The sequence below is a fragment of the Vidua macroura genome, chromosome 5, assembly GCF_024509145.1.
Source record: "Vidua macroura isolate BioBank_ID:100142 chromosome 5, ASM2450914v1, whole genome shotgun sequence".
Taxonomy (NCBI): Eukaryota; Metazoa; Chordata; class Aves; order Passeriformes; family Viduidae; genus Vidua; species Vidua macroura.
In genome coordinates, this window is record NC_071575.1 from 7732251 (window position 1) to 7755252 (window position 23002).

Below are 23002 nucleotides of genomic sequence, written 5' to 3' on the forward strand. Positions count from 1 at the left end.
CAGGAGATACTTAAATCATCCCTGAGGACTTCATCATTAGTTTCAACTCATTAGGAGAGGTACAATTGCCCAAGTACATGCTGAAAGACATACCAGGTAAGAAATACACCCAAGTTTGATGAATTATCTTGTATATGAATGTTGCACTTCAGTGCATCCCAGTGATAACGATCTCTTGAGCTGCCTCAAAAAAGGTCATTCCTGGCCAAAATCCCTGCAGGCTCCAGGGCAGGGATTTGATCAACTGCTGCTTGTTAATGCATCTGAGTGTACAGTCAGCACCTTCACAGGTACAACAACTGCAACAGCACAGCCCAGAGGTCACCTGCCCCAAGTGACAGAATGGTCCAGAAGAGTCACAGATGTTTACACTGGACACGTTCACAGCACAATGCTGAGCAAGCTGCAGAAGCCACAGGATCTCGAGAGATGGGGAGCTGAGGTGCAGGCAGAGCTCCAGAGGCAGATGAAAGGGATAAGGCACTGGCACCTTCACAGGAGAGGAGACTGCTGGGATTAAAAAGGGGGCAAGAAATGGACGCTGCAGCAGCCGCCTGCTGTCCTAGCAGGAGTCCTAAGCTATAAACATTGGAATTCAGGAGAGCATTGCCTGGGAGCAGTGTATTCAGTTGCTTCTGAATTTCCTGAAGCACCTGCAGCTGACTTCGCTGATTCAGGAGAAGCATATCCATGTTTTCCCTCATTTTCTTCACTGTACAAAGAGAAGGGAATGTTAATGCCTGCTATGTAAAACCACGAGGCAGTTCAGAAGTCTTTTTCTACTTACACTCTTCAGAAACAAGATTCCAGTGATCCATCTCACTTTCCTCTGCATCACACCTTTGCTCTTTCTGATGCAGAGATGTAAATTCAGGTTGATTTGCATCTAAAAGGAAGACACTGCAAGTCAAAAGTTGCAAGGTCTGCATTCCAAACATAGCAGCTCAGCAACAACCCTTCCTCTCATCCACATCTTAAAATTCAAACTTAATTCAAGTCACACGGTGGTCCAAAATCAAAGATTAGATAAATAAACGATTTTTTTTTTTTTGAGGAGGGGGCACAGAGAAAGGAGGAAGCAAAGCTGAAGCAAGGGATCTGCTAAGGAAAGGGGAAATTGAGATTTAGTAAAAATATGTTTGTGTTTGCACACTTTCTTTAGACATAGGTACAGTGTTAGACTAATCTGATACTACTCAGTGTCCAACTGAAAGGGCAAAAATGAAACTTTTCTTCAGGAATTATAAACTCTTCCATCTGAAGAAAAAAACAAGGTTTAGGAGTGTAAGGTTCCATGCTTATGGTTCTTAGGCCACCCCTCTGTATCTATGGACTGAGAAGCCTCAAACCCTACATTAAGAATTCAGTTTTGCCAGTCCATCACAAACCTGATTATAACTTCATCATTATTCCCATTGTTAAGGTGAAAGGCTCGGTTTTTTTTTTTTTTTCCCAGAAGAAACAAACAAACAAAACCAAGTAAAACAACTCCAAACAAACCAACCACAAAAACCCAAGAAAAACCTCACACACAAAACACCTGCTTCTCATGTCAACACCCACAACAATCTGTGGGTGTCTAGGCAAGACCCAAGATGAAAACTTAAAATATTTTTGACCAAGGATAAAGGGACTTCCCATGTAAATGTACAACAGCAGGGAGAAACACCCCACAATGCCAGTTTTTATCCCTGAGTTTCAGGTCATTACTAGAACACAAAATATCCAGAAAGCTCCCTAGTTGAAACAATCCCTTTGTCTGTCAGTCTGTGCTGTGCTGAGAATATTCCAGAGGCTTCCCACTGTAGACAACAACAATATCCACATATAACAAAATTGGCTGCTAGAGATGACCAAGGCACTGTTTACAGCCTTTTGCAAGTCAAAATTCCTTACATCTCCCTAAGCCTAGGGTTTTGGTGGCTGAGCACTTCTGAAGATCTAAGGCTAGACATCAGGCAACATTATGAAGCAGGAATTAGTGAGATCTTTATTATTAGTGGGATCTGAGAGCTTTGGGGAGTCTAAAGTGTCAGGCAAAACTTCAGCTTTTCCAAGTAACTTCCTCAGATGGCAGAGATAAATATTAAGAGATGGGGGGAAAAAAAGTAACAACCAACCCCCAACGCTCATATTCACAGCAGAGAGGGAGAATTGTTTAGGAAGAAACAGAGACCAGAATATTTCATGTATCCCCTGAGATTTTGTATAACTTGAAATAAACACAATTCAGTTACCTGCTGTGTGTTCACTGGGTCTCTCTCTCAGATGTTGGTGTCTGATGAAGTTTGAGCTCACACTGAAGCTATTTCCATGCTCTGAATGCCTACAGGACTTCTCATCTGCATGGACTCTCTGATGCTGCAGCAGAGCTGTGTTCCCACTGAAGTTCTTTCTGCATATGGTGCAGGAAAATACTTTCTTTTTCAGATGGGTTTTGTGGTGAGCAAGGAGGCTTGAGGCACGGCTGAAGGTTTTCTCACACTCCTTGCACTTGTAAGGCCTCTCCCCTGTATGGACTCTCTGGTGAGCCACCAGGTTGGCCTTCCTGCTGAAGCTCTTCCCACATTCTGCACACACAAACACCTTTTCTCTTGTGTGGATTTGCAGGTGGGTCAGAAGCCTGCAGTGCCCCTTGAAGCCCTTCCCACATTCTGGACACTTGAAGGGTTTCTCTTCACAGTGCAGTTTCTGGCCATCAGTGCCAAGGATGACTTTCCTGGAGTCAGTCTCTTTATGAGGGGAAAAATCACAGGCTGTGCCCCTCTCTGGGCTCTGGGCTTCAAGTACCTGAGGCAGCTCCTCTTGCTTTAGGTTTTCAGGAAAGCCTTTCTCCTCCTCACTGTCCCCCAAAACGCAGTCCCCTGATGGAGTAAGAGACCCATCTTAACACTCCTCTTTCCCTGAGACAGATAGGCTTTGTAAATAGAGATAGTTCTTTGTAAAATAACTCAATTTCTCAGGCCTACCTTCAGCTTACACCAGATTCCCTTTTCCCAAAGAGGAATGGAAATTCTAAAGACTGAGACAAGAAGGGGGAGGAAAATGGCAAAGGGAAGAAGAGAAAGGTAAGAAATGTTCCTCTTCTCTTCCTTCCTCTCCCCGTTTCCTGGTACTTCCCTTCAGAGAATGGCAAAACAAAGACTGCCAAGATGAAGGAAAGAAAGGAATATGCTGAAGCATCTCACCCATCCCAAATATCTACTTTTAGCTATTTGTTCCTACAGACTTAGCTCAAAAGGCTTCCAGCCTGCTAAATTATCATTAACACACTGTTTCAAAGCTGGGCATTTGGGTGGGGATCTTTCAGCACAAAAGAACCCATGCAACCTTCACTAGGCAAGGCCAGCAGGGAGATTTGGGCTGATTCTCACTTGTGCTAGTTCCTATTTACCAGAACTGATTAAATGATGTGTTAAATGATGTGTTTTGTAGGTTGGCACACCAGGTTTTTTTTTCTCTATCACAACAATAGTTGTAAGTACTATAAGGATACTATATATTTATGAATCAGAAGTCAAAAGGCTCTTTATTGATAAAAAAAAAAAAATCAGCTAATTCCCAATAACTATTACGATCTCTTTTCATGGCTAGATCTAACACAACATTTACTTTCCTTGCAATGACAAGCCAAATAAATTGCATTCTGACAAAACACACCAGAAACATTTACAGCTGTTCAGCATTAACAGAATTATAAGGATCATCTAATAAACACTTAGCCAAGGTTGATTTTTGCAAGCAACTTCAGGTGTTTACTACTAATTCAAGCAAAGGATTTAGGAATTAACATCTCTGATATAGCATTGAAATAGTACTTACACATTTAACACACAAAAAAGTTTGTTTAATCCACTAACAAAACCGAACCAAGCTTTCTACATTCAAGATAAAACTCTGCAGGGCAATTTCAGTCTTACCTCTATGATGCAAAGAATAAAATTCTTAAGTAACATGTCCTTGAAGAGGCAAAATGCTGTGTTTACATGGACACAGCTACCAACATCTAAATAGCAGCAACAAAATAAGCAAACCTGCTGAGAGAGGGAGTTCTCTCTCTTGTATCAAGGAATTACACCCAGGAAGAGCTTTCTCCCAGAGGGATGAAGAAGGCTCTCTCTGGCAGGAGCCCTCATTCCTGACCCTTCAACCACAAGGCTGATTGTTCCCCGAGAGCCTTCCAGGTCCCTGACAGTGGCAGGGAACCACGGAACCCTCCATTCCCACACACACCCAGAGCTGGGCACTCACACACTTTGGATTTAGCTCCACAACTCCCTCAGACCCTCCTCACCCGTGAGAAACCCTGGAAAAGAGGGGTGTGCTGGCTGCCCATCACTCCTAATGAATTGTCTTATTTTAGAAGAGGTGCTGGAAAACCGCAGCAGAAAGAAACTCAGAAGACCACTGCAGCCTTGCCTCGGCCCGGCATGGCATCCCGGGGATGCAATGCTGGCACCACGCTTCCCTGCGGGACTTAACTAGCAAGAGTTTACACCTCACCTGGATATCCTGCTGCATCACTCCTCCCGGGGCTCTGGAAAATGGAAAATATGGACTCCATTGCTGGCTCCATCTACAAGAGGAGAGGACAAGGAGCGTGAAACCTTTCGCAGCAGATGGGAGCAGAAGGGGAGGGGCAGGCGCTGGTACAGCACACTTTGGCAGGGCCCGGCCTAGGAGGCGCAAACCTGCCCAAGCCACCGAGGCCCCCGGGACAAAGAGGGCAGCCCTGCACAGAAACCCGAAGCTGGGCGAGCCGTGAGCTTCATCCAGAAACCAGCGCGATAGGGAGCGCCTGTCCCTAAGCTCGGTCTCCCTGGGAAGCACGGAGCAGCCCTCGAGCTGCGGGGCCCTCTCACCCACCGCACCTCGTGTTTCCTGCCACGCTTTAATCCCCTCCCGCGGGGCCGCTTCGCCCTCCCCCGAGCCCCGGGCCTGCTCTGCCGGGCCCTCGCCTCGCCCCGGCCCCGCCGGCTCTTCCCGGCACAGCCCAGCGCTCCTGCCCGGGGCCGAGACCCGGCCGGGCGGTCAGTGCCGCTCCCCTCAGCCCGCGGGAGCACCGGGCGCTCCTCGGGCTCGCCCTCCGGCATCGCCAGCCGCTGGAAGTGCGGCGGGAGCTCTTCCTGTGCTCCCCACCCCGCGCTCCGGCCACATTGGCTCGCTGGGCTCCCCCGCACGGAGCTCCGCGTCCCCGCTGGGCAGCACAGGGCTGGGCTGGCAGGGGTGCAGCTTGGCAGGGTGAGTCACGGAATGGCCATCGTCCTACCCCTCTGCTCAAGCGGCGTCATCCCAGAGCACACAGCATGGCACCTGGATGGTTCCGGAATGCCCCCGGCGAGGGAGCCTCCGCAGCCTCTCCGTGCAGTCCGGTGGCAGTGTTAGGAATAAGGTGGAGTGATGAGCCCGTGCAGATGAGGAGGGGTTATTAAATATGGTGGTGGCTTAGGTTGCAGTGCGAGATGTGAGCAGGGCTGTGTGTGCTATCGCTGTCCAAGTGGGCAGTTAGCTGCTGTTAATGGGCCATCGAGTCTCACTGCAGCAGTGATCAAATTACATCATCCCATTGGGAGAGGCTCTGCCCAGGGGAAGGAACCAAGCATTCCTACCTGGATGGAACCCCACAGGCAATGTTTTCCCACTGGATTCCCAGAGGAGCAGCCTTCTTTCCCGCTGCATTCCCAGAGGAAGACCAGGCCCATCTACACCACCACTGGATCTTCAGAGGAAAACTCCACCCTTCTGCAGGGTCACTGCTCCAACAGAACCACAGCTGACACTGCAGGAGGACTGCAGCCACCACTGAATGGGACTGCTACCAACACCCTGACCCACAGGGTGTCATGTCGTATTCTGACTCTGACAGTGTTGTTTTGTGTTACTGCATTTTTATTTTATTTTCCTAATAAAGAACTGTAATTCCTACTCCCATATATTTGCCTGGGAGACCCTTAATTTCAAAATTATAATAATTTGGAGGGAGGGGGTTTACATTTTCCATTTCAAGAGAGGCTCCTGCCTTCCTTAGCTGACACCTGTCTTTTCAAACCTTTTTTCTGTTCTCCCTTCAATCCTCCCCTTCCCTTTGTGTGCTTGCAACCTGTGCCAGGACCTCATCACCCTCACAGGGAAGAATTTCTTTCCGATATCCAATCTAAACCTGCTGTCTGTCAGTGTGAAGCCATTGCCCCTTGTCCTGTCATTCCAGGTCCTTGTCCAGAGTCTCTCCATCTTTCCTGCAGTCTCCCTTTAGGCCCTGGAAGGTCACAGTGAGGTCACCCCATATGTTCACTCCTCCAGGCTGAACAATCTCAATTCTCTTTAGTGTTTTCTCATAGAAGAGGTGCTCTAAATTTATTTAGGGAACGTTAAATATCTGGGTATTAACAGATCCTAGGGACTCTGAGAGATAAGAAACTCCTAAGACAGCAAGACCTGTGGGCCAGTGCTGGCTTTCCAGCTGTGTCCGTTTGGCTCACTGCAGTTGTTAATAAAGGATTGTGGAGGGACTCACAGTCCTTATTTCCCAGCTCCAGAAGCTCTCCTTTGCTGTGCCAGCCCTTTTCTGCCCTGTGGGATCATGGCTGCTCCTTTCAGACCTTCTCTCTGCTCACGCACACACCAGGGCCATGGAGCAGCTCTTTGACGGGGATATCCTGCAGCTAAGGGCACAGCTTTAAGTCCCATGTGCTTTCAGTGGCAGCCACTCATTGGTGCTGCACTAAACTAAGGCAATTCTTTCGTTTAACTTCTGGTTTTCAGGCAATTTCCCCTTATTTGTCAGGATTAATTTTGGTTTGGGAAGAGCTGGATTCCATGATCCTTGCGGGTCCCTCCCAATTCGGGATAGTCTGTATTCGATGATGTGACCTTGTTTTATGGCAGTCTCAGGTGCTGCTCATTGAGCAGGTTGAGCTTTTCCCTTTCTGCAGGTGTGTGCTTTGGAGGATAGAGGTGTCCCATCCACAATAACAGCCAGTATTTTGCAATAAAACAGGATTATTTTCCCTGGCCTTCAGAGTCCATGATATAGATGTGAATGAGCTTGTTGCATTAGATGCTGCTGGTTGTCAATAGACCTTTATGGTCTATTAATAATAGACCAATAGTCTATTAATAATAGACTAATAAATCACATTCCAGCAAGGTCTGTTCTTCCCTGCAAGGAAAAATGGAAGCCTGGATTAACTGACTTTAACGTATTAGAAGTTGGTGTAATATTAATATTCCTACTATCTAAATGAATCTGGCCTATAGACACTGAAGTGATGAGTGTCACAGAAAAATTAATTAAGAAATGAATGATTTTCTTGGCCCAGCAGAGCTTGAACTGTGTGACATGATAGCTTGTAAGACCACTAGGTAATAGAGGTGCAAAAAAGATTGTGAAGAGTTTTCTCACTCATCCCTCAAGTTCACTAAAGAAAGCAGTGGGTCTTCATGCAAAAATAGTGTGCAAGTAATAAAAGAGCCTGTTATAATACATGAGTAGGTTAGAACACATTGCTATGGCATTTTATAATTTAAAATTCTTGAGTTTGGGAAACTAATAATAATTTATATAAAATTCTTTCAAGGTTGTATATCAAATTAGACAAGTCCATGTTAGATGTCCATGCAAGTATTTTTAATTTGAAAGACCTCATTTTCACTAACTTAAGTAGGAGCCTTGGGTTTCAATTTAATAGGAATATTCTAATTAGCCCTGTCCCTTGCACTGTCCACAACCTTCCCACCTTGAGGTCAAGGTTTTAAAGAGCCTACTCTCTATCCCAGCATTCAGATCCTTAATAAATCTGTTTAATCCTCTCATCTGGGGTTACACATAATATAATTTCCCAGTTTAACACTGAATTGCAAGTAAGTATTGTGATTTTCTGTCAGGTTTTGCATTAATTTTGCAGTGTTCTTGCCTCAGCTTATTAGTGAGAATGATCATGTGAGATAAAAACCTTTTAAAGCACAGACTGTATGCCATCTCCAACTCCTCTGCTTTTAACAATGCCTCTCATTCTATTGTAAGAGAAAATTTGATGTGACATAATTTGCCTTTGGAATTCCACACTATTATTCTTTTCCTTTTTAACTACTGTGTGACTGCTGAGTATTGTTCTTGTACTGAAGTCAGGCTCACTAAAAATAGTTCCCATGTTTCTTGTCCTCTTGTATTTCCTTTGTGTTTCCTTTGTCTTCTCCAATCTTGTCCATCTTTCCTGAGCTCTTCAGGATATCTACCAGCCTACCTCAGCTTGCTCCAGCCTATAGGTGACATAAAAAAATCTAAATTAAGTGCTCGGTAACCTCTTCTCTGTCTGCTCTGAGTTCTTACCCTTTTGATGCTGATCTTCTGTTTATTACATAAATTATGCTAATCTTCCTAGACACAGATTTTTTTTTTCTTTGTCGTCTTCCAGTCAATAACATTATAGAATGTTTTTGGACTGTTCTGTGTCCCAGTTACTTAGTTGCTTAGCTGTGCTTTATTTATTTCTTTTTTTAATACATTATTTTATGTAATCTGACCTACTTGTCACCTCTGTGCCATTCCTGTTCATGATTTCCAACCAGTAGGGAAATTTATGGTTTGTCAGATTTACTCTCTTAACCTTTTTTCCCCTTTATCTACTTGGAGACAGTACATTCTTTAGCAATTCCTTAAAGGACATTTAAGTGCCCATCTTCCCACAGGCTGTTCTCCAGGGGATTTATCTGCCTTGGGATCTTACTGCTGGTTCTCTGAGAGGACAGACACCCGATTTCTGGAAATACAGTCCTTTCTTTTGTGGTGGGTATTCAGTTCTCACCATCTCTTCAGCAGAAGTGAGGAACAGGATTTTGACTTGCTTTTCGTGCCCTGGGGTAGTGGATGTTGCCTGGGATCTTTTTTCTCAGTATTTTACCTCACTTCTAAATCCTTGTATTTCACAGTTATCACATGATCACTGATGTTGGAATAGACCTCCAAGGAAATAAGCAGAACTTATCAATGTTTCAAATCCATATTCATCACAGGACACAGCACTTCCAAATAAAATTCCAAATGCTGTAATAGAGCATTTTAAACAAAAACTTCTCAGCAGATAAATTCTTGCTTTACATACCAAAATATATTTACCATTTTGTATTGCTCATTGACTGATTTTATGCTTTATAAGGCTAAACAGTATCTTAATTAGAAGAAATACTAATAGAAGATAGTTGGCATTTACTGCATGTTAAATTCTAGCTAAATCATTTGCTTGCTTTCACATTCTTATTGTCAGTAATTATGAAAATGAAGACTAGGAAAACTATTTTTTTTTTCTGGAAATATTAATCTCACCCTAATGCCAAAGATTAAAGAATGAATAAAATAATGTAACTGTTGCTTTTATTACCCCACCACTGGGATTGTCATCTATCAGATGCCTAAACTCACATCCTCTCTCCCAGCTCTGACTGCAGAGTGCCAAACTTGTGCCTTACTTGCCTTTTCAAGCTAATTTACCTCATTAGTCTGTTCACTGCTGAATTTGCCCTTGCTGACTCAATCTTACCTGGCAGCCCTTTGTTTATCAATAAAGCTTTCCCAGAGGTGTTAAGTGGTAGCAAACTTCCCACAGGCAGCTGACATTTCTCTTTCCCCAGACCAATTGTCAGCCTCGGCTGGGGGGGAAGTAACAAAATGTGCTAAAATGACCAATAATCATGGATTGTGGAGAGGACACAATTTCGCCTTAAACTCAGTGTTGCATAAACACGGTCATTGTTGAACAGGTTAATGCTGTTCACACTTTCAAGCAGCCAGTTTTATTTATTACTCTGCTATTACAGTTGTGTTTTTACTGTCTGTAGTTTTAAATTTTTCGTTTGTTCCTCAAGTTCCACAATGCCTCAATTTTCAAAAGCCTGAGGCAAAGAGAAAGATACATTTAAATTCACCTGCCTCTCTCTGCAAGATCGTGCCATGCTATAAACCTTCTATTACTTGCTGGTCAAAAGCTAACTGCCAGAGGCACTGGGGTACTTGCCCGAATTCTGGGGGCTCTTCAGTGTCTTGCACAGCAAATACTCGTTGACAAAGGACAGTGGCAAAGGATCTGTGTTATCAGTAGCAAAATACCAGTCTTTGTGTGCCTCAGATCTTGCCTATTTACTGATCCAAATACAGTTACAACCTCTTTCTACAAACATTTTTGCTGGCATTTTCACCAGCCCTGATTTCTCTGGCCAGTTTATATAGGTTTAATCCAATGAATTATGTTTCATTAATCAAGGAACACCAAGGTGTTCTCTGGAGTGGTTATGAACCGGAGAGGAGGAGCTTGCAGTGAGAACTGATTCAGAAATACAGAAGTCAGGACACAGGCTGAGGTGGGAATTCCTGTTTGAAAGCCCTCTGCAAAGCTCTCACCATACCTTGTTCAGGGAAAAGATGGATCACATTGGCAGCTCCAGAGCTATTGTCTTGATCCCCTCTTGCCTACTCTTAACAGAAGATGCATTTTGTTGCTGTGGTTTTTACATCTGGGGCTGGGTGATACCTGCTGCTTCCCTGGAAGGAGCAAGTCACCTCTGAGACTGCAGTGCAGGCAGCTGCAGGAATTTGTATCATCGAGGCACCTGTGACAAGAGAAGTAGATGAGCGTGTGGCCTTCTCCTGACTCTGGATGGGCTCTGGGTTAATTCAGCTTCCTCTGCTGTGGTATCCATTCCATTGGTAGGGCATGAGTCCAGAAATCCAGCTTTTCCACAGCACATTTCACAGCCAAATAATCCTGTGAGTTAGGAACTGGGACCTGTGCGCTCAGTTCTTAATGAACACCAGGTTGTCCTTAGCTGAGGGAGATGGGGAAAATTGAAAATTGCCTGGGATGCCTTCCCTTGAGGCCTGGTGCTTATTCTGTGTGACCTGTGGTGTTATCAGCTAAGGATTTATCCTACTTTACATCATTTCCCCCCCCCCCCCCATTTCTGCTTCCCTTAAAATATGAAAATGAATGCAATTTTCCTCATTTATTTATTATTTGCCTTGATAATACTGGGCAATTAGAATGTCAGAAGAAAAGCTTTAAATATTGAAGACTGCAGGTTGACCTTAAAATCTGTTCCTTGAAAAGAATTCGAACTTTCTTGCTGATGGCTTTAATTCATTGATGCATCTCAATGGAAAATTGATTTTTTCTTTTCCTTCATAAAGATCACATTTACATATAAAAAATGGAAAATTATATTTTAAGGAAAGATTTGCTAACAAAATGAAAGTGGCATCTTTGATGTATGCCCTGGGTTTCAGGATTAGAAATAATTTTCATTAAGCAAAGGGTCATGATAATGCTGTTTCTTTTCCGCTCATTGAAGTCTGCTATATTGCAAGGAAGTGAGAGATAATTACTAGATATCATCTACTCTTGCCTGACAGAAAACTAACATAATGAGGTGAGGTCTCTATACTTAAAAACTAGAAATTTGGGATAATATACTCAGGTACAAATGGGATGTTGTTCGGGGGAGTTGGCTGGGTTACTCCCAATTTTCCTTTGCTGCAGGCCTGTCCCTCTGAGTTTCCACAGGACACTCATCACAGCAGGACCTTTCAGTCTTCTGTATCGGGGTTCGAAGTCTCACTACTGCAGCCTTTAAAATTTGTTTCTCTCCTGTAGGTGGGGCTGCCGTTCCACCGACAGCTGTGCTGCAGATGTGGGCAGATGTGCTGGAGAGGCAGCCTCTGCTCAACTGCAATGGCCAGCAAGCAACCACCTCCTCTAGAAAACCAAGCAATGCAAAGTGACCATAGCTTTAAAATATTTTGTTTTATTAAATGTTTCAAATAACATAAACATCATATTAACAATTTTATGGCTGAGATTCACGCAATTTGTGGTTTGACCATTTTATCTGATTTGAGAGCTCAAAAGGTTACGCCTTAAGATTAGAAACTCTGTAATTAAGATTTATAACAGGAAGTTGTCTTGCAGCTAACAAGAGGATAGAAATAGCAGATAGAACCGTAGAAACTCTGGACAGTGGGAGAGTACATATTTTACTATAAACTGGGGTCTGCCAAGATCATGTAAGGACAAGAAACCTTTTGTAAGTGGCTTCATGTTCATCTGAAAAAACAATTCGTAGTTGGCTTTTAAGCAATAGAGAAAAGGGGATAGTACATCTTTAATTACTCCCCAAATACGCTTTATTTTCTGGATTTTTAATTCTCTCTAAGTAAATCTGTACCACCTTCACACCAGTATTTAGCACCATGTAGTGAAGTGTTCACCACTTACCTTCTGGAGAATGTTATTTGCTCTTGTGCTAGAATAAGGGGTCCAATTGTACTAAAGTTGTACTGAAAGTTCATCCTTGCTTTCAGCAGTAGAACGTCAATGCTGGAAGAGCAACAGCATGCTTTCAACCATGAAGCTGTAGCTTATTTACAAACAAAAGGATGCCCCCCTCCCTCTTTTCCCAGTTGTTTATTCATGATAATGACTCGATTAACAGCTACAGGTTAGGTTCCCTTTACACTGGAAACGAGTGTATGTTTTAGTTGCTTTGTGGTAAACTGAAGTGGAAAAGGGCACTCCAAACAAGCACAGCCTGGCATTTCAGGATGAGCTCCACTGCTTTTACCATGTTGTCTGGTGCTGGAAGATGCAGCTGTACACACAGGCAGATGTACTGATGTTTCCTTAGAAAATGTAAAAGAACACATTTCTGCAGGAGGTGGGTAATGGGCCAACAATCTGTGATTTATCAGTGGTTCTGTTACCGCTCCCTCCCTACTGTGGAAAAATTGTTTCTTAGCATGGAACAGAGGAGGGTGGAGGGGTAAGAAATTAATTTTTTTTAGTAACAGGCATGCTAAAGATAAACAGCTTTGGTTGTTGTTCAAAAGGGAGTTAAAACACAGATTAACTGTAGGGGTTTGTTTGTTTGTTTTGTTATCGCTATTTAATTTTAAAAAGATACTTGTTAATTGCAAGGTTCTGCCCATTGCTGATGGTGAAATGATATTCAGTATTTTCTTTCAGGTATCTTCCCCAAGGCTTGGGTTTCTTCAGAGCACAAAGAAATCCACTGAGGAGCACAAAGTAAACCATTGAACATCAGCCACTGCTTGAGGTGAAAACAAGTTCTTATGCCCAGCTCCCCATGATGACAGTCACAACTGGCACTCAAGGGCCACTGCAACACATCAGCCCCTGCACTGAGGCTTTCTGAAACATGTCTGTGCTTCAGACAATCAGCTGGAAACATCTCAGGCCACAAGAAAATGGATTAAAGATTCAAGTTGCCCTTCATGTTACGTGTGTGTTAAAACAAACTAACAGCTTGATCCTCCCCAGGCAAGGCCAGAGCTCTGGAGCCAGCTGCTGGCAATGCTGTGTGAGCTATGAAAGGTCTTCAGAAGAGCAGACACCATCTGCAACAGCTCTGGTTTTCCAACCCAAACAACTCCTGCTGTTTTTTCGGGGCTGAGTGGCTTTTCTGTGCCTGTTTCCTTCAGCAAAACACTGAAGAGCCTTAAAATGTCACACCACCACTATTCTGAGTGCAGCACCTTTTTGTGCATTCAGAAAACCAGGTCTGGATATGCTCAGAGGAGCAAAAAATACACCTCAGACTTGGGAAAATACAGCCTGTGCACACAACTGTGAATGCCTACAGGCATATTGTGAGGAATTCCTGGCAAGAATAGGGAAGGGGAAGAAAAGGTGGGGCACTTTGCTCTCAGGAGAGCTGACTGATGTTGTAGCAGCTTTAACTTTTCTGAGACCCAAGCCTTTTTCTATCATGTGCACAGCTCAAGACTTATGATCCCCTTTAGTGTTGCTTCTCTTTGTCCATAAGGCAGGCAGTTAAAAAGACTTTCAGGATAAGTGTTGAAATTATTTCCTGATGTTTGAGTGGAAGTTTGTTTCAAAATGATCTACAGTTTTGGTTTGCTTTGTGTTTTAGCCTTTCCTATGAGGACTGCAAGCTGCCTAATGACCAGATGATGTAACTGAGGGAATGCACTCTTCCTGGAAGAATCCCTGCAGCAACCTGCCTCAGCCCCACCAAGGTAGCAAAGTACAATGCCACAACCTTCTCCAAAATATTGCTGTGGAAGCGCTGGACAGGGAACACTGGTCCCCAGCCCCTGAATGCACAGCTCCAGGTTTCCCAGGTGGTGACACCTTGCACAGCATGCCCTGAAGCTGGAGAACACGCGCCCAACAACCAGTTCCACTGCAGGAAGCACATTTCCAAGGCAAGAGCTTCAAAATTTCTATCTTTGTAAACTGGGTGCTTGACCTATTTAAGCACAGATCAAAAGCAGTGTGTGACAAACACAGAGGTCTGTGGCAGGCAATGCCAGAGCCCTGCCATCCTGGACACCACATTTCTGGTCAGGTTCTGCTGCAGGCACCCTTTGGCAATTGCTTGGAATCAGACCTCTGGGGTGTACAAGGCAAGATTAATGCCTTGAACCTATAGAAAGATTTCTGAACCAGCCTGAAGTGCTCAGATATAAATACACTGACATAATCTGCTCTTACCTTCACTAGCAAAACCAAGTATAATTTTTGAGGAATGCCAGGTTTGTAAATTCTCTGCTCTTCTCAGTTCACAAAAGAGCAACTGTGTCACTTTGTTGTGTTTTTTTTGTATAGCATTACTTTTTCAGGCACGACACAAGATTAGAGAAACTGGGTGCTGCATTGAAGACTGATCATCTTAAAAGTGCTTATTCAGTGTTATCTGAATAAATAATATTTCGGTGTAAGATCTGACTCTGAAAATCTGACAAGGCAGTAAGTTTGTTGCTGTTGTTGCACCAGCTACTTTCAAGAAGGCGCTCCCTCTCTGCCCCCACAGGAATTTACAATTTACAAGAAACAAGGATCTCCAACAGCCATGAGCATTGGGAAGGTCCTTGAGGAATCTTCTTGTCAAAGATTCTTCTTGTCCAAGAATCACAGAGCTGCTTAGGTCAGAAAAGACCTCTAAGATCATTAAATCCAACATTTAACATATTCTCAAGAAAAACAAGTTTCAGAATTTTTAATGCCTCCTGACAGGAATGGCAGCAGAACAGGCCTAATGATGTTTCCTCCATGTGTGTCTTTACACTTTCTTTGCCACTGGAAATTATCAACTGCAAAGTGATTTAGCTGTAATGAAAGCTCAGTATCAGGCTGGTTTTGAGCTACAGGGAGAGAGATTTTCTCAAGGGGAAAAAAAGACCCATACTTCAAAAATAATGACAGGTTTCTGCATTCTTACTCCTATTTTTATGAAGTCTTCTCTTCATTCTCAGGGTTAATACAACAATTTTCAAGACCCCAAAAATGTCCCAAACAAATGTGATAAATGCAAGACCAGGAATTTTTAATAGACTGAAACCTTAACCACAGGGAGAAAAGAAGACCTCTCTGTAAGAAAGCAGATTGTGAGTGAGCAGAGTTAACACAGGTGCACAAATTCTATGTGTGTCTTCAGGTATGGCTTGAAAGCATCAGTCCTCAGCAGCAATACAAGACAAGATCTGAAAACTGTTCTGTGTGTTCACTGGCCTCATGTGACTGATGTTTCCCCCTCCTAAGTTTTGAAAAACTGAGAAGGTATAATCTTGTTTTTTTTTCAGTAAGGTACCATTTCACTGAATGAGAATGAACAAACAGCTGCTTTAGGAAGACCTCTTACAGGTTAATTTCCTCAGCTGGGTCTTCTCTGGTGGCATCCTTGTCTTCCAAGGTCGTGCTTTGAATTTACCTCTTTTGGGGAAGAAGATGGGATTAAGATAGCCTAGGAGTAGTACATGGGAAGACAATGACTTTGGTTAATCCTTACTCTTGCACATCAGACTTTAGATAAGGGGTCCCAGCTTGACTTGTTCCTAAAGCTTCAGTTATGGCTTTAAAAATTGGCCTGGTCCTATGGAAGAAAGACCATGTATTAAAGCATTAGTTAAAATTAAACAGGTGAGCATGTAACAGTGTACAATAAGTGCCAGCTGCTGTTGGAGGGAGTGGATTTTTCTGCTACTTTCAGACCCCAATGCCCACAGTTGCTGATTAGAGGAGATGGAGGTCCTTCTGGAAGAGGCTGGTTGCTGATGGATGGCTTCAGTGTCTGAGGGTGCTGGATGCCCTGAAGTAGGACAGGAACTTGTAGCAGAGGCTCACCACAAAGTACCAGATGTTTCGAGCCATCTGCGACCTCGCGATGAAGATGCGCCAGATGATCACGAGGAGGGTGGTGTTGAATGCGTATCGGATGTTCCTCAGCCTGGGAAAGAGGCATCTTATCAAGAAACACACAAACAACGAGAAGCTCACCAGCCCCCAGCATGTCCTACAGGTAATTCAGGAATAAATCCTATTTACAAGTGGACCTTGGGCTTTTTTCATTCCTGTTTTAGTGGAGATGCTGTGCTGGAGTCCTTGGTCTTGCCAAGGACTGTGCTGAAGCGGGAGCACAGTGAATAGTTCATGGTGTAGGTGGAATAGCTGTACTGGAATTCACTCTTGCTCTGTACTCTCATTTCAAACCAGAGCGAAGTCATATGGAGAGGTTTTTCTTTAGGACAGTCTGTGTCCAATACTTTCTGCTTTGGTTTCATATATCTCTCACTTTGCAGGATTTGGGGCAGGCTAGAGAATCTGACAGGAGTTGACAAGCAAGGTTCTCTTATTTGGGTGAAGCCCTGTCTTTATAGTTGTGAAGTTACACAATGATCATAAATGGTCTTCACTGTTGCAATACTGCAGCACTGGCATATTTTATTTTTTATTTTTTGGGGCAAACATTGAAATCAATTTCAATGGTATTACTGAATTTTTCAGATTTTAATGATCCCGTCTTCTTTCTGTCAAGCAAAAGTTTCTGCAGTTCTCTAATTCTCATTTTCCCAGTGCTTGACCAAGGTCTAAAGACCTCAAGACTTGTTTCATTTTTGTAAGAGCCCTTTTAAGGTAAACTTTTATCACTGCATCACAGTCCACGGTCTGAGGCAGTCAGCAGTCCATTCCTGAGGTCCCTATAAACTTCCTAAAAATGATCCATGAATGATGAACTTGTTTAGTTCATGATGAACTAATGATGAACTTGTTTAGTTCATCATTTAGTTCATCATTAATTTTGCTATGGCAAATGATCCCCTTATTCTATGTTTGTAAATACTGACAAAGTGCTGTGGTAAGAAGTAAGTTATTTATCTCCATTTTAATCAATAATAATTTTGCAATGTAGCTAGACTTATTTTCCCCAAAGGTAGCCAGGAGCTCTTCTCTTTGTCCCTGGGTGTGACTTACTTGCGTAGATGCTGCTTCGCTGCTGGAATTCCAGCCATGTCCTCGTTTAGCAAGTACTTCTTAGCACCTATGCAGTAGCTCTCGATGTACTCTGACCAGTGCAGCTGGCGAACATCAAAGTTGTATAACTGGGATTTAAAGACAAACAGTGAAAGCTGAACACCGGAGTTCAAAACCAGTTCACTTGAAGCATCAATTCTTCATTGATCTCTGCTCCTGACAAGGCCCTCTCTCTGAAATTCTCAAAGCCACTGAGCTCCCAAGCACTGCCAGACTGTGTTTCACAGCTGCTGATTAATGAATGTCCCACCCAGCTGGGAATCTGGGCAAAGCAAGCAGAAATGTAGTGCTAGCTGGTAGAAAATAAAGGTGTTTATCTTTCAGGTGGCAACTTTTCCATTAATACATGTATTTATACACACACACACACACACACACACAGAGAGAGACAGAATCATGGAAGAAAAATGGCATTCCACACAGACAAACAGATTCAAATAAAACCTCCATGCAGTTTTAATGTGTCACTAAAATGATGTGTAAATAAATTAACTGGACATTGAGTCAACAGGTGCCTCTGCATCAGTGTTACTCTCAGCTGTGCTGCATTCTCTTTTTGCAGCTAGATCAACAGAAGTCCAGGAAATGGATCACTTTGGTGTTTGGCATAAACAAAATCTTGTTGCAGAGCCAACTACCCCAGTTCATTTTTGGTGCTCATACTGGACAAATTGTTAGCAAGCTCTCAGGCAGCTGTCTCTTGGAGCAAAGAAAGGCTTTGTAGAGAGGAAGAAGTTTTCACAGAATAGGTTGGGTTGTCAGTGACCTGAAAACATTCTCCTGTTATAAATGGAAAGTTCCTGAAATAAATAATTTCAGACTAAAATCAATTCCAACCATCTATATATCATTTAAAAGCTCCACAATACCCCAAAAATAATTGCTGCAGATGAACAGAATCTGAGATTAGCAACCCATATTCAAGACATATTTACCTTTCTGTCCTCTGTGTTAAGGTGACTCATTAACATATTCATATTATCTGAAGACCAGCTCCAGGACTGGGTGGAGAAATACTGCAGGAGTGTCATAGACTTGTGCAGCCGATTGATAATCTTCATCATTCTGAAACAAAGGGGCAGCATCAGAGGTGAGCATCAGAGGTGAGCAGGAAGTCTGACTTTATGTAGAAGCTGCTGGCTTGTGTTTCCACCAATCCAGGTGAATAAACATTCCAATTCCTCCTGAGCACTGCCCTGCTACTCACTAGGCTGAGAACTTGCCCAGCAAGTCCCATCTGCTCCAGCTGAGCTCGATCCTAGAGCTACCCAGTTTTTATTGTTGGCTCCAACACGGGAGCCAACATCATTGCCACTGATGTCCAACTCACTGGTCTGACCTAAGCAAGGGCTGGAAGCTGCATATACCTCATGTTCCACCACTGTGGAGGGAAGAGCCCATCTGAGCTGGCATGAACTCTGCACCACAAGGGTACAGTGCTGCTGTTCCCAAGGTGGGTACTTCTCTTTCTGCCACAGGAATTTTCTTCTGCTCCCAAGCCTGAGTTGTGTACTGAAGCAAGGCTCTGATTTTTGGCATTAGCTCCAGTATTTGGTGACCACATCTGCAGTATGGACACTGAGCTCAGCAGTCATTTGCTCAACTTCAGTTTTCAGACAGAACCAAACAATCAGAGAGTAGTTTGGATTGGAAGGGAGCTTAAAGATCATCTTGTTCCAACCCCTGCCATGGGCAGGGACACCTTCCACTAGCCCAGGTTGCTCCAAGCCCCATCCAATCTGGCCTGGAACACTTCCAGTGCTGGGGCAGCCACAGCTTCTCTGGGTAACCTATGCCAGGGCCTCACCACCCTCACAGGGAAAAATTTCCTTCTATATAATCTAAATGTACTTTTTTTCAGTTTGCAACCACTCCCCCCTATCCTATGATTATGCTCCATAAGAGTCCCTCCTCCTCTTTCCCACTGGTCTGCTTGAAGTACTGAAAAACTGATACCAGGTCTCCCATGTGCCTTTTCTTCTCCAGTCTCAACAGTCCTGGCTCTCCCAACCTGTCCTCATAAGGAGAGGTGCTCCAGCCCTCTGACCACCTTTATGGCCCTGCTCCGGACCTGCTCCAACAGCTCCAAGTCTTTGCTGTCTTGTTTCAAAGGCATAACTGCTTAAGGACTTAGGAAATGTAGACTTAGGTCCTCTGATGTGACTTTGCTTTTTCTTACTAATTGTTTTATACAAAAGTGGATGACAGTAATGCTGTCCTACCCTGCAGGATTATTTTAGTTGTCCCAGTGGTCATGAGTAAAAAAGGCCTCTGGCAGTTGCTTTAAAGTGTGATATACAGGGCTCGGTCAATTCTGAGAAGACACCACATCCTCTCAGAGTGGGTAAGGTCAAGAGAAAGTATTAAAAGGCTGATTTTTGTGGAAAACAGAGCTGTTTTCATGCAAAATATTGTGCTGCCCAGGGGGTAACACAGTTTCTGTGACAAATAAAAGGTGGCAGTCTGTGGAGAATGGTGCCAGGATGGCCTCTCCCTGCGCAGACGTGACTGCCACCACGATAAGCACTCAGCACAGCACAGCAAGACACAATGAGTCCATCAGCTCACAGCAGAACTGTGCAGCTGACCCAAAGCAACTGGAAAGAACACTAAAACCTCAGACAGGCACTCCTTCTTAAAGTAGCTTTCATTTTAGAAGCAAAGCAGACCATCAGATTAAACAAGCCTTCATTCTGAATAATTATGTGCATGTCAACTGAATGCAGTTTATCTGAACTGCTTTAAAATTATTTCAGATTAATCCTCCTGTGTAGGGCAAGCACCATGGGGCAAAGCTTTGTGAATATTTTAATACATTTTAGGAACTTGGGAAAAAGAAATGCAGCTAAATTGGAAAGATCTGAAGCTGCCCCTCAAGCTGACTCCCCGAAATCTTTAAAGTGCTTAGGACTAATGGAAACTTAGAGAAAAAAAAAAGAAAGGATAAGAGAACCTTTAGTATGTGGAAAAAAATCTTCCCTTTGAGGGCGGAGTGGCCCTGGCAAAAGTTGCCCAGAGCAGCTGTGGCTGCCCCATCCCTGGAAGTGTCCAAGACCAGGTTGGATGGGGCTCTAAGCAACCTGGAATAGTGGAAGGTGTCCCTGCCCGTGGCAGGGGTGAAACTAGAGGATCTTAAAGCTTCCTCCCAGCCCAAACCAGTCTGTGATTCTATGATCTGAAGAGGTGTGTGTGAAAACTGTGTTTCATGTCAACTGTCTGAGCTCAGTTGATGTGACTACATTCAAAATACTGACTAATGATTTGCATGAAGGAAAGGTCTTCTGCAAAAACATCAACTGAGTAGAAACATGGCAAAGATTTCTTACAGGAAATCTCATTTTCCACTGTGGAGGAACTGAGAGGAATAAATTGAGTATTAGCTCTCACTGTGGCCACACTTCAGACATGCATTTTGTCTTCTAGAAAACGGTTTACAACAATGATTTCTTTATTTGCTGCCATACAGAGCCTTGCATGAGCAGATCCTCAGGTGAGACAGGATTGCCCCAGGAGACTACTAAGGGTATAAAACCACATTATGCTCTAAGTCATGGATGGATGTGCAGTACTCACAGGAAACCACTTAGGGCAGTTTTGCTTGATATCTGGAAATTTATGTGAAATGAGCTTACACCTAAAAAGACTTCTTTTTTTTATTTCATGTGGTTTACTGCCCTTAGACCGTAAAGGTCTGATATTCAGGTATCTGGGAAAAGAAGAAACGATGAGCTGCTACTGTACTTTCTACCACATTGCAGCAATACTTGGATGAGCTGAAGTAGTGTGTAAAAAGAAAAGGAGAATTTTATTAAAAAAAAGGAAGACTTGGAGAACCCCCAACTTCACTGGTGAGCCATTTTTGCTGAGGCTGCAAATCTTAAAGTTCAGAAGATCATGCTGAGTTCTGTTTGACATTTAACTGCAGCATTGCAGGCAGTGTCCACTGGTTAATTATGCCAATCAGCTTCATGAAAAGAAATGTCAATTGTAGTGGCAGTGCCAAGATCTTACTGCTGCCCATTTCATCAAAGATTGGGGATTCCAGCCTAATTTTCAGTTTACCTCTATTTCTAGGGTAGTTCTTTCTTCCTGGATAACTGGAAGTCTTTTTATGGATCAATCTGCCTCCGAAGCAGAATGTCAGGGATAAATCAGAGCAGCTGACATCAACCCAGCGCTGGCATCCTTTTCTCACACTGCACAACAAATCCTCCTCTGTGGTGGCAGGGAGTAAAGGAGGAAAATGTCTGGAGTAACGTTACTTACAAGAGGATTCCTTCCACATGGGACATGGATATTGCTGTTCCTCCAAGCCATACCATTGCCAGGGCTCAAATACCACCCATAATGGTGAACTGCCCTCCTAAATAGAATTAGAATTTAATCATACTCAGAAATGATTGCTTCCTAGATTTCAGACCACTGCTGGAAACATCTACTTAGGCATCTAATTCATGGGGGAAAAAACACAATAGCTGGTATGTTCTAAACCTTGCCAGACTCAAGTCCATATGCAAGCTCATGCCAGATAGGTGTGATCCCACTGGAAAGCTGAAGTGGTAGAGATCTGGATGTAGAGAAGACAGAAGACTACCAGTCCTCCTCTGCCTTGGGAACCTCTGAAGTGTGTAAGACTGAGTTCAAAAGATGTGCTGTTCTCCAGGTGGTGGGAAGGGTGCGAACCGTAGGCTGTGCTTAACTACAGCCACGCATTTCCTCATTTTCCTCAAGCGAAGGAGACAGGAAGACGCTCAAGGACTCCAGTTCTCATCACTGGTTCAAGCTCTGCTCTCCACAGGAGTGGCAGGAATGCAGGAGGCTGAGAGCACCATTCCTTACCTGGGCTTTCTCCCCGTGAGCCTCATGTACAGGTCGTAGAGGATGGCAGGTGCCTTGTGGCTGACAGTGATCCAGTACTGGTTTATCAAGTAGCTGGAGGTCATGTGAGCATTGGGTGTTCGGAAGGCCTGCTCCAGGGGGTTCCTTTTGAACGTGGACATGACGTACTGCCCTGCAAGGGAACAGGCATTTTTCACTGGCAATCACTCACTCCCAGCTGGGCTGGAAGCACGGTGCAGCACAGCCCAAGTTGTGTTTCACACCTCTAGCCCTCCGCTCTCTGAATTGTGTCACCAGAGCTTGGACCAGGTTGCCCCTTCTGCCATGAAAATTGACTCCATCTATTGCCTGTTTGAAACCTGATCCTACTCCACACTTCACATTGGCAGACAAAAACCTCCTTGTCAAAGCACCTAAACATAAAGGAGGAAAAGCAGGCAGCTCTAAGAGCTTCAAGGAGCTGCAGTTCTGCTTTCACCTGCAGCAGATGTAGAAGAAATTGTTAAGTGCTAACATTTAATTAGATCACTGAAAGCAAACTTTGATCTGCTAGCATAAAATAAAAATTACATTTCTAATTTTCAGTCAGATTTTCCAGTGAGCTGATGTCTGAGTTAGTCTGTTGCTTACACAGGGTGATAGCTTTAAATGACTTCATTATATCCTTTCAAACCACATCTGACCCACACCACCAAATGTCTGCCTGTTTTCAGAAGACCTCTGGTTGCTCTAAGGCAGCAAACTGTCTTGCATTCTTAACTCAAAAAGAAATGATAGGGTGGGAATCTTCCCTTCCCTTTGCATGTTAAGGCACAAAATACACT

At 43.7% G+C, this 23002-nt stretch overlaps 2 protein-coding genes across 7 annotated transcripts in view; both read right to left on the reverse strand.

The window, feature by feature from the left end:
• Nucleotides 1-224: 224 nt before the first annotated feature.
• On the reverse strand, nt 225-5917 carry LOC128808219 (zinc finger protein 572-like). Of its 2 annotated transcripts, none has more exons than XM_053979074.1 (5): nt 5610-5917; nt 4504-4576; nt 2238-2864; nt 788-886; nt 225-712 (listed from the first exon to the last, which is right to left on the reverse strand). In XM_053979074.1, the coding sequence occupies exons 1-5, from the start codon at nt 5700-5702 to the stop codon at nt 357-359; spliced, it is 1248 nt and encodes a 415-aa protein (XP_053835049.1). In that variant the 5' UTR covers nt 5703-5917; the 3' UTR covers nt 225-356. The 2 variants fall into 2 exon arrangements, with proteins under 2 accessions (XP_053835049.1, XP_053835050.1); XM_053979075.1 differs by having other exon boundaries at nt 5270-5917.
• Nucleotides 5918-11773: 5856 nt separating this feature from the next.
• Nucleotides 11774-23002, reverse strand: part of LOC128807399 (fatty acyl-CoA reductase 1-like) — a 121598-nt gene continuing 110369 nt past the window's right edge. For all 5 annotated transcript variants that reach the window (XM_053977783.1, XM_053977785.1, XM_053977786.1 and 2 more), the window contains exons 9-12: nt 22179-22350; nt 18275-18404; nt 17280-17407; nt 11774-16254 (exon numbers count right to left, since the gene is read on the reverse strand). In XM_053977783.1, coding sequence (XP_053833758.1) covers nt 16092-16254; nt 17280-17407; nt 18275-18404; nt 22179-22350 — 593 coding nt within the window. In that variant the 3' untranslated portion in view covers nt 11774-16091. The remainder of the gene's footprint in view (nt 16255-17279; nt 17408-18274; nt 18405-22178; nt 22351-23002) is intronic.

Coding starts and splice junctions, on each gene's coding strand:
- LOC128808219 (XM_053979074.1), bottom strand. CDS start 5,702: ATGGGCCTGGTCTTCCTCTGGGAATGCAGCGGGAAAGAAGGCTGCTCC. Junction 4,577..5,609: donor GCCTGTGGGGTTCCATCCAG/GTAGGAATGCTT, acceptor CTCCTCTTGTAG/ATGGAGCCAGCAATGGAGTC. Junction 887..2,237: donor ACCCAGTGAACACACAGCAG/GTAACTGAATTG, acceptor TCTTCCTTTTAG/ATGCAAATCAACCTGAATTT.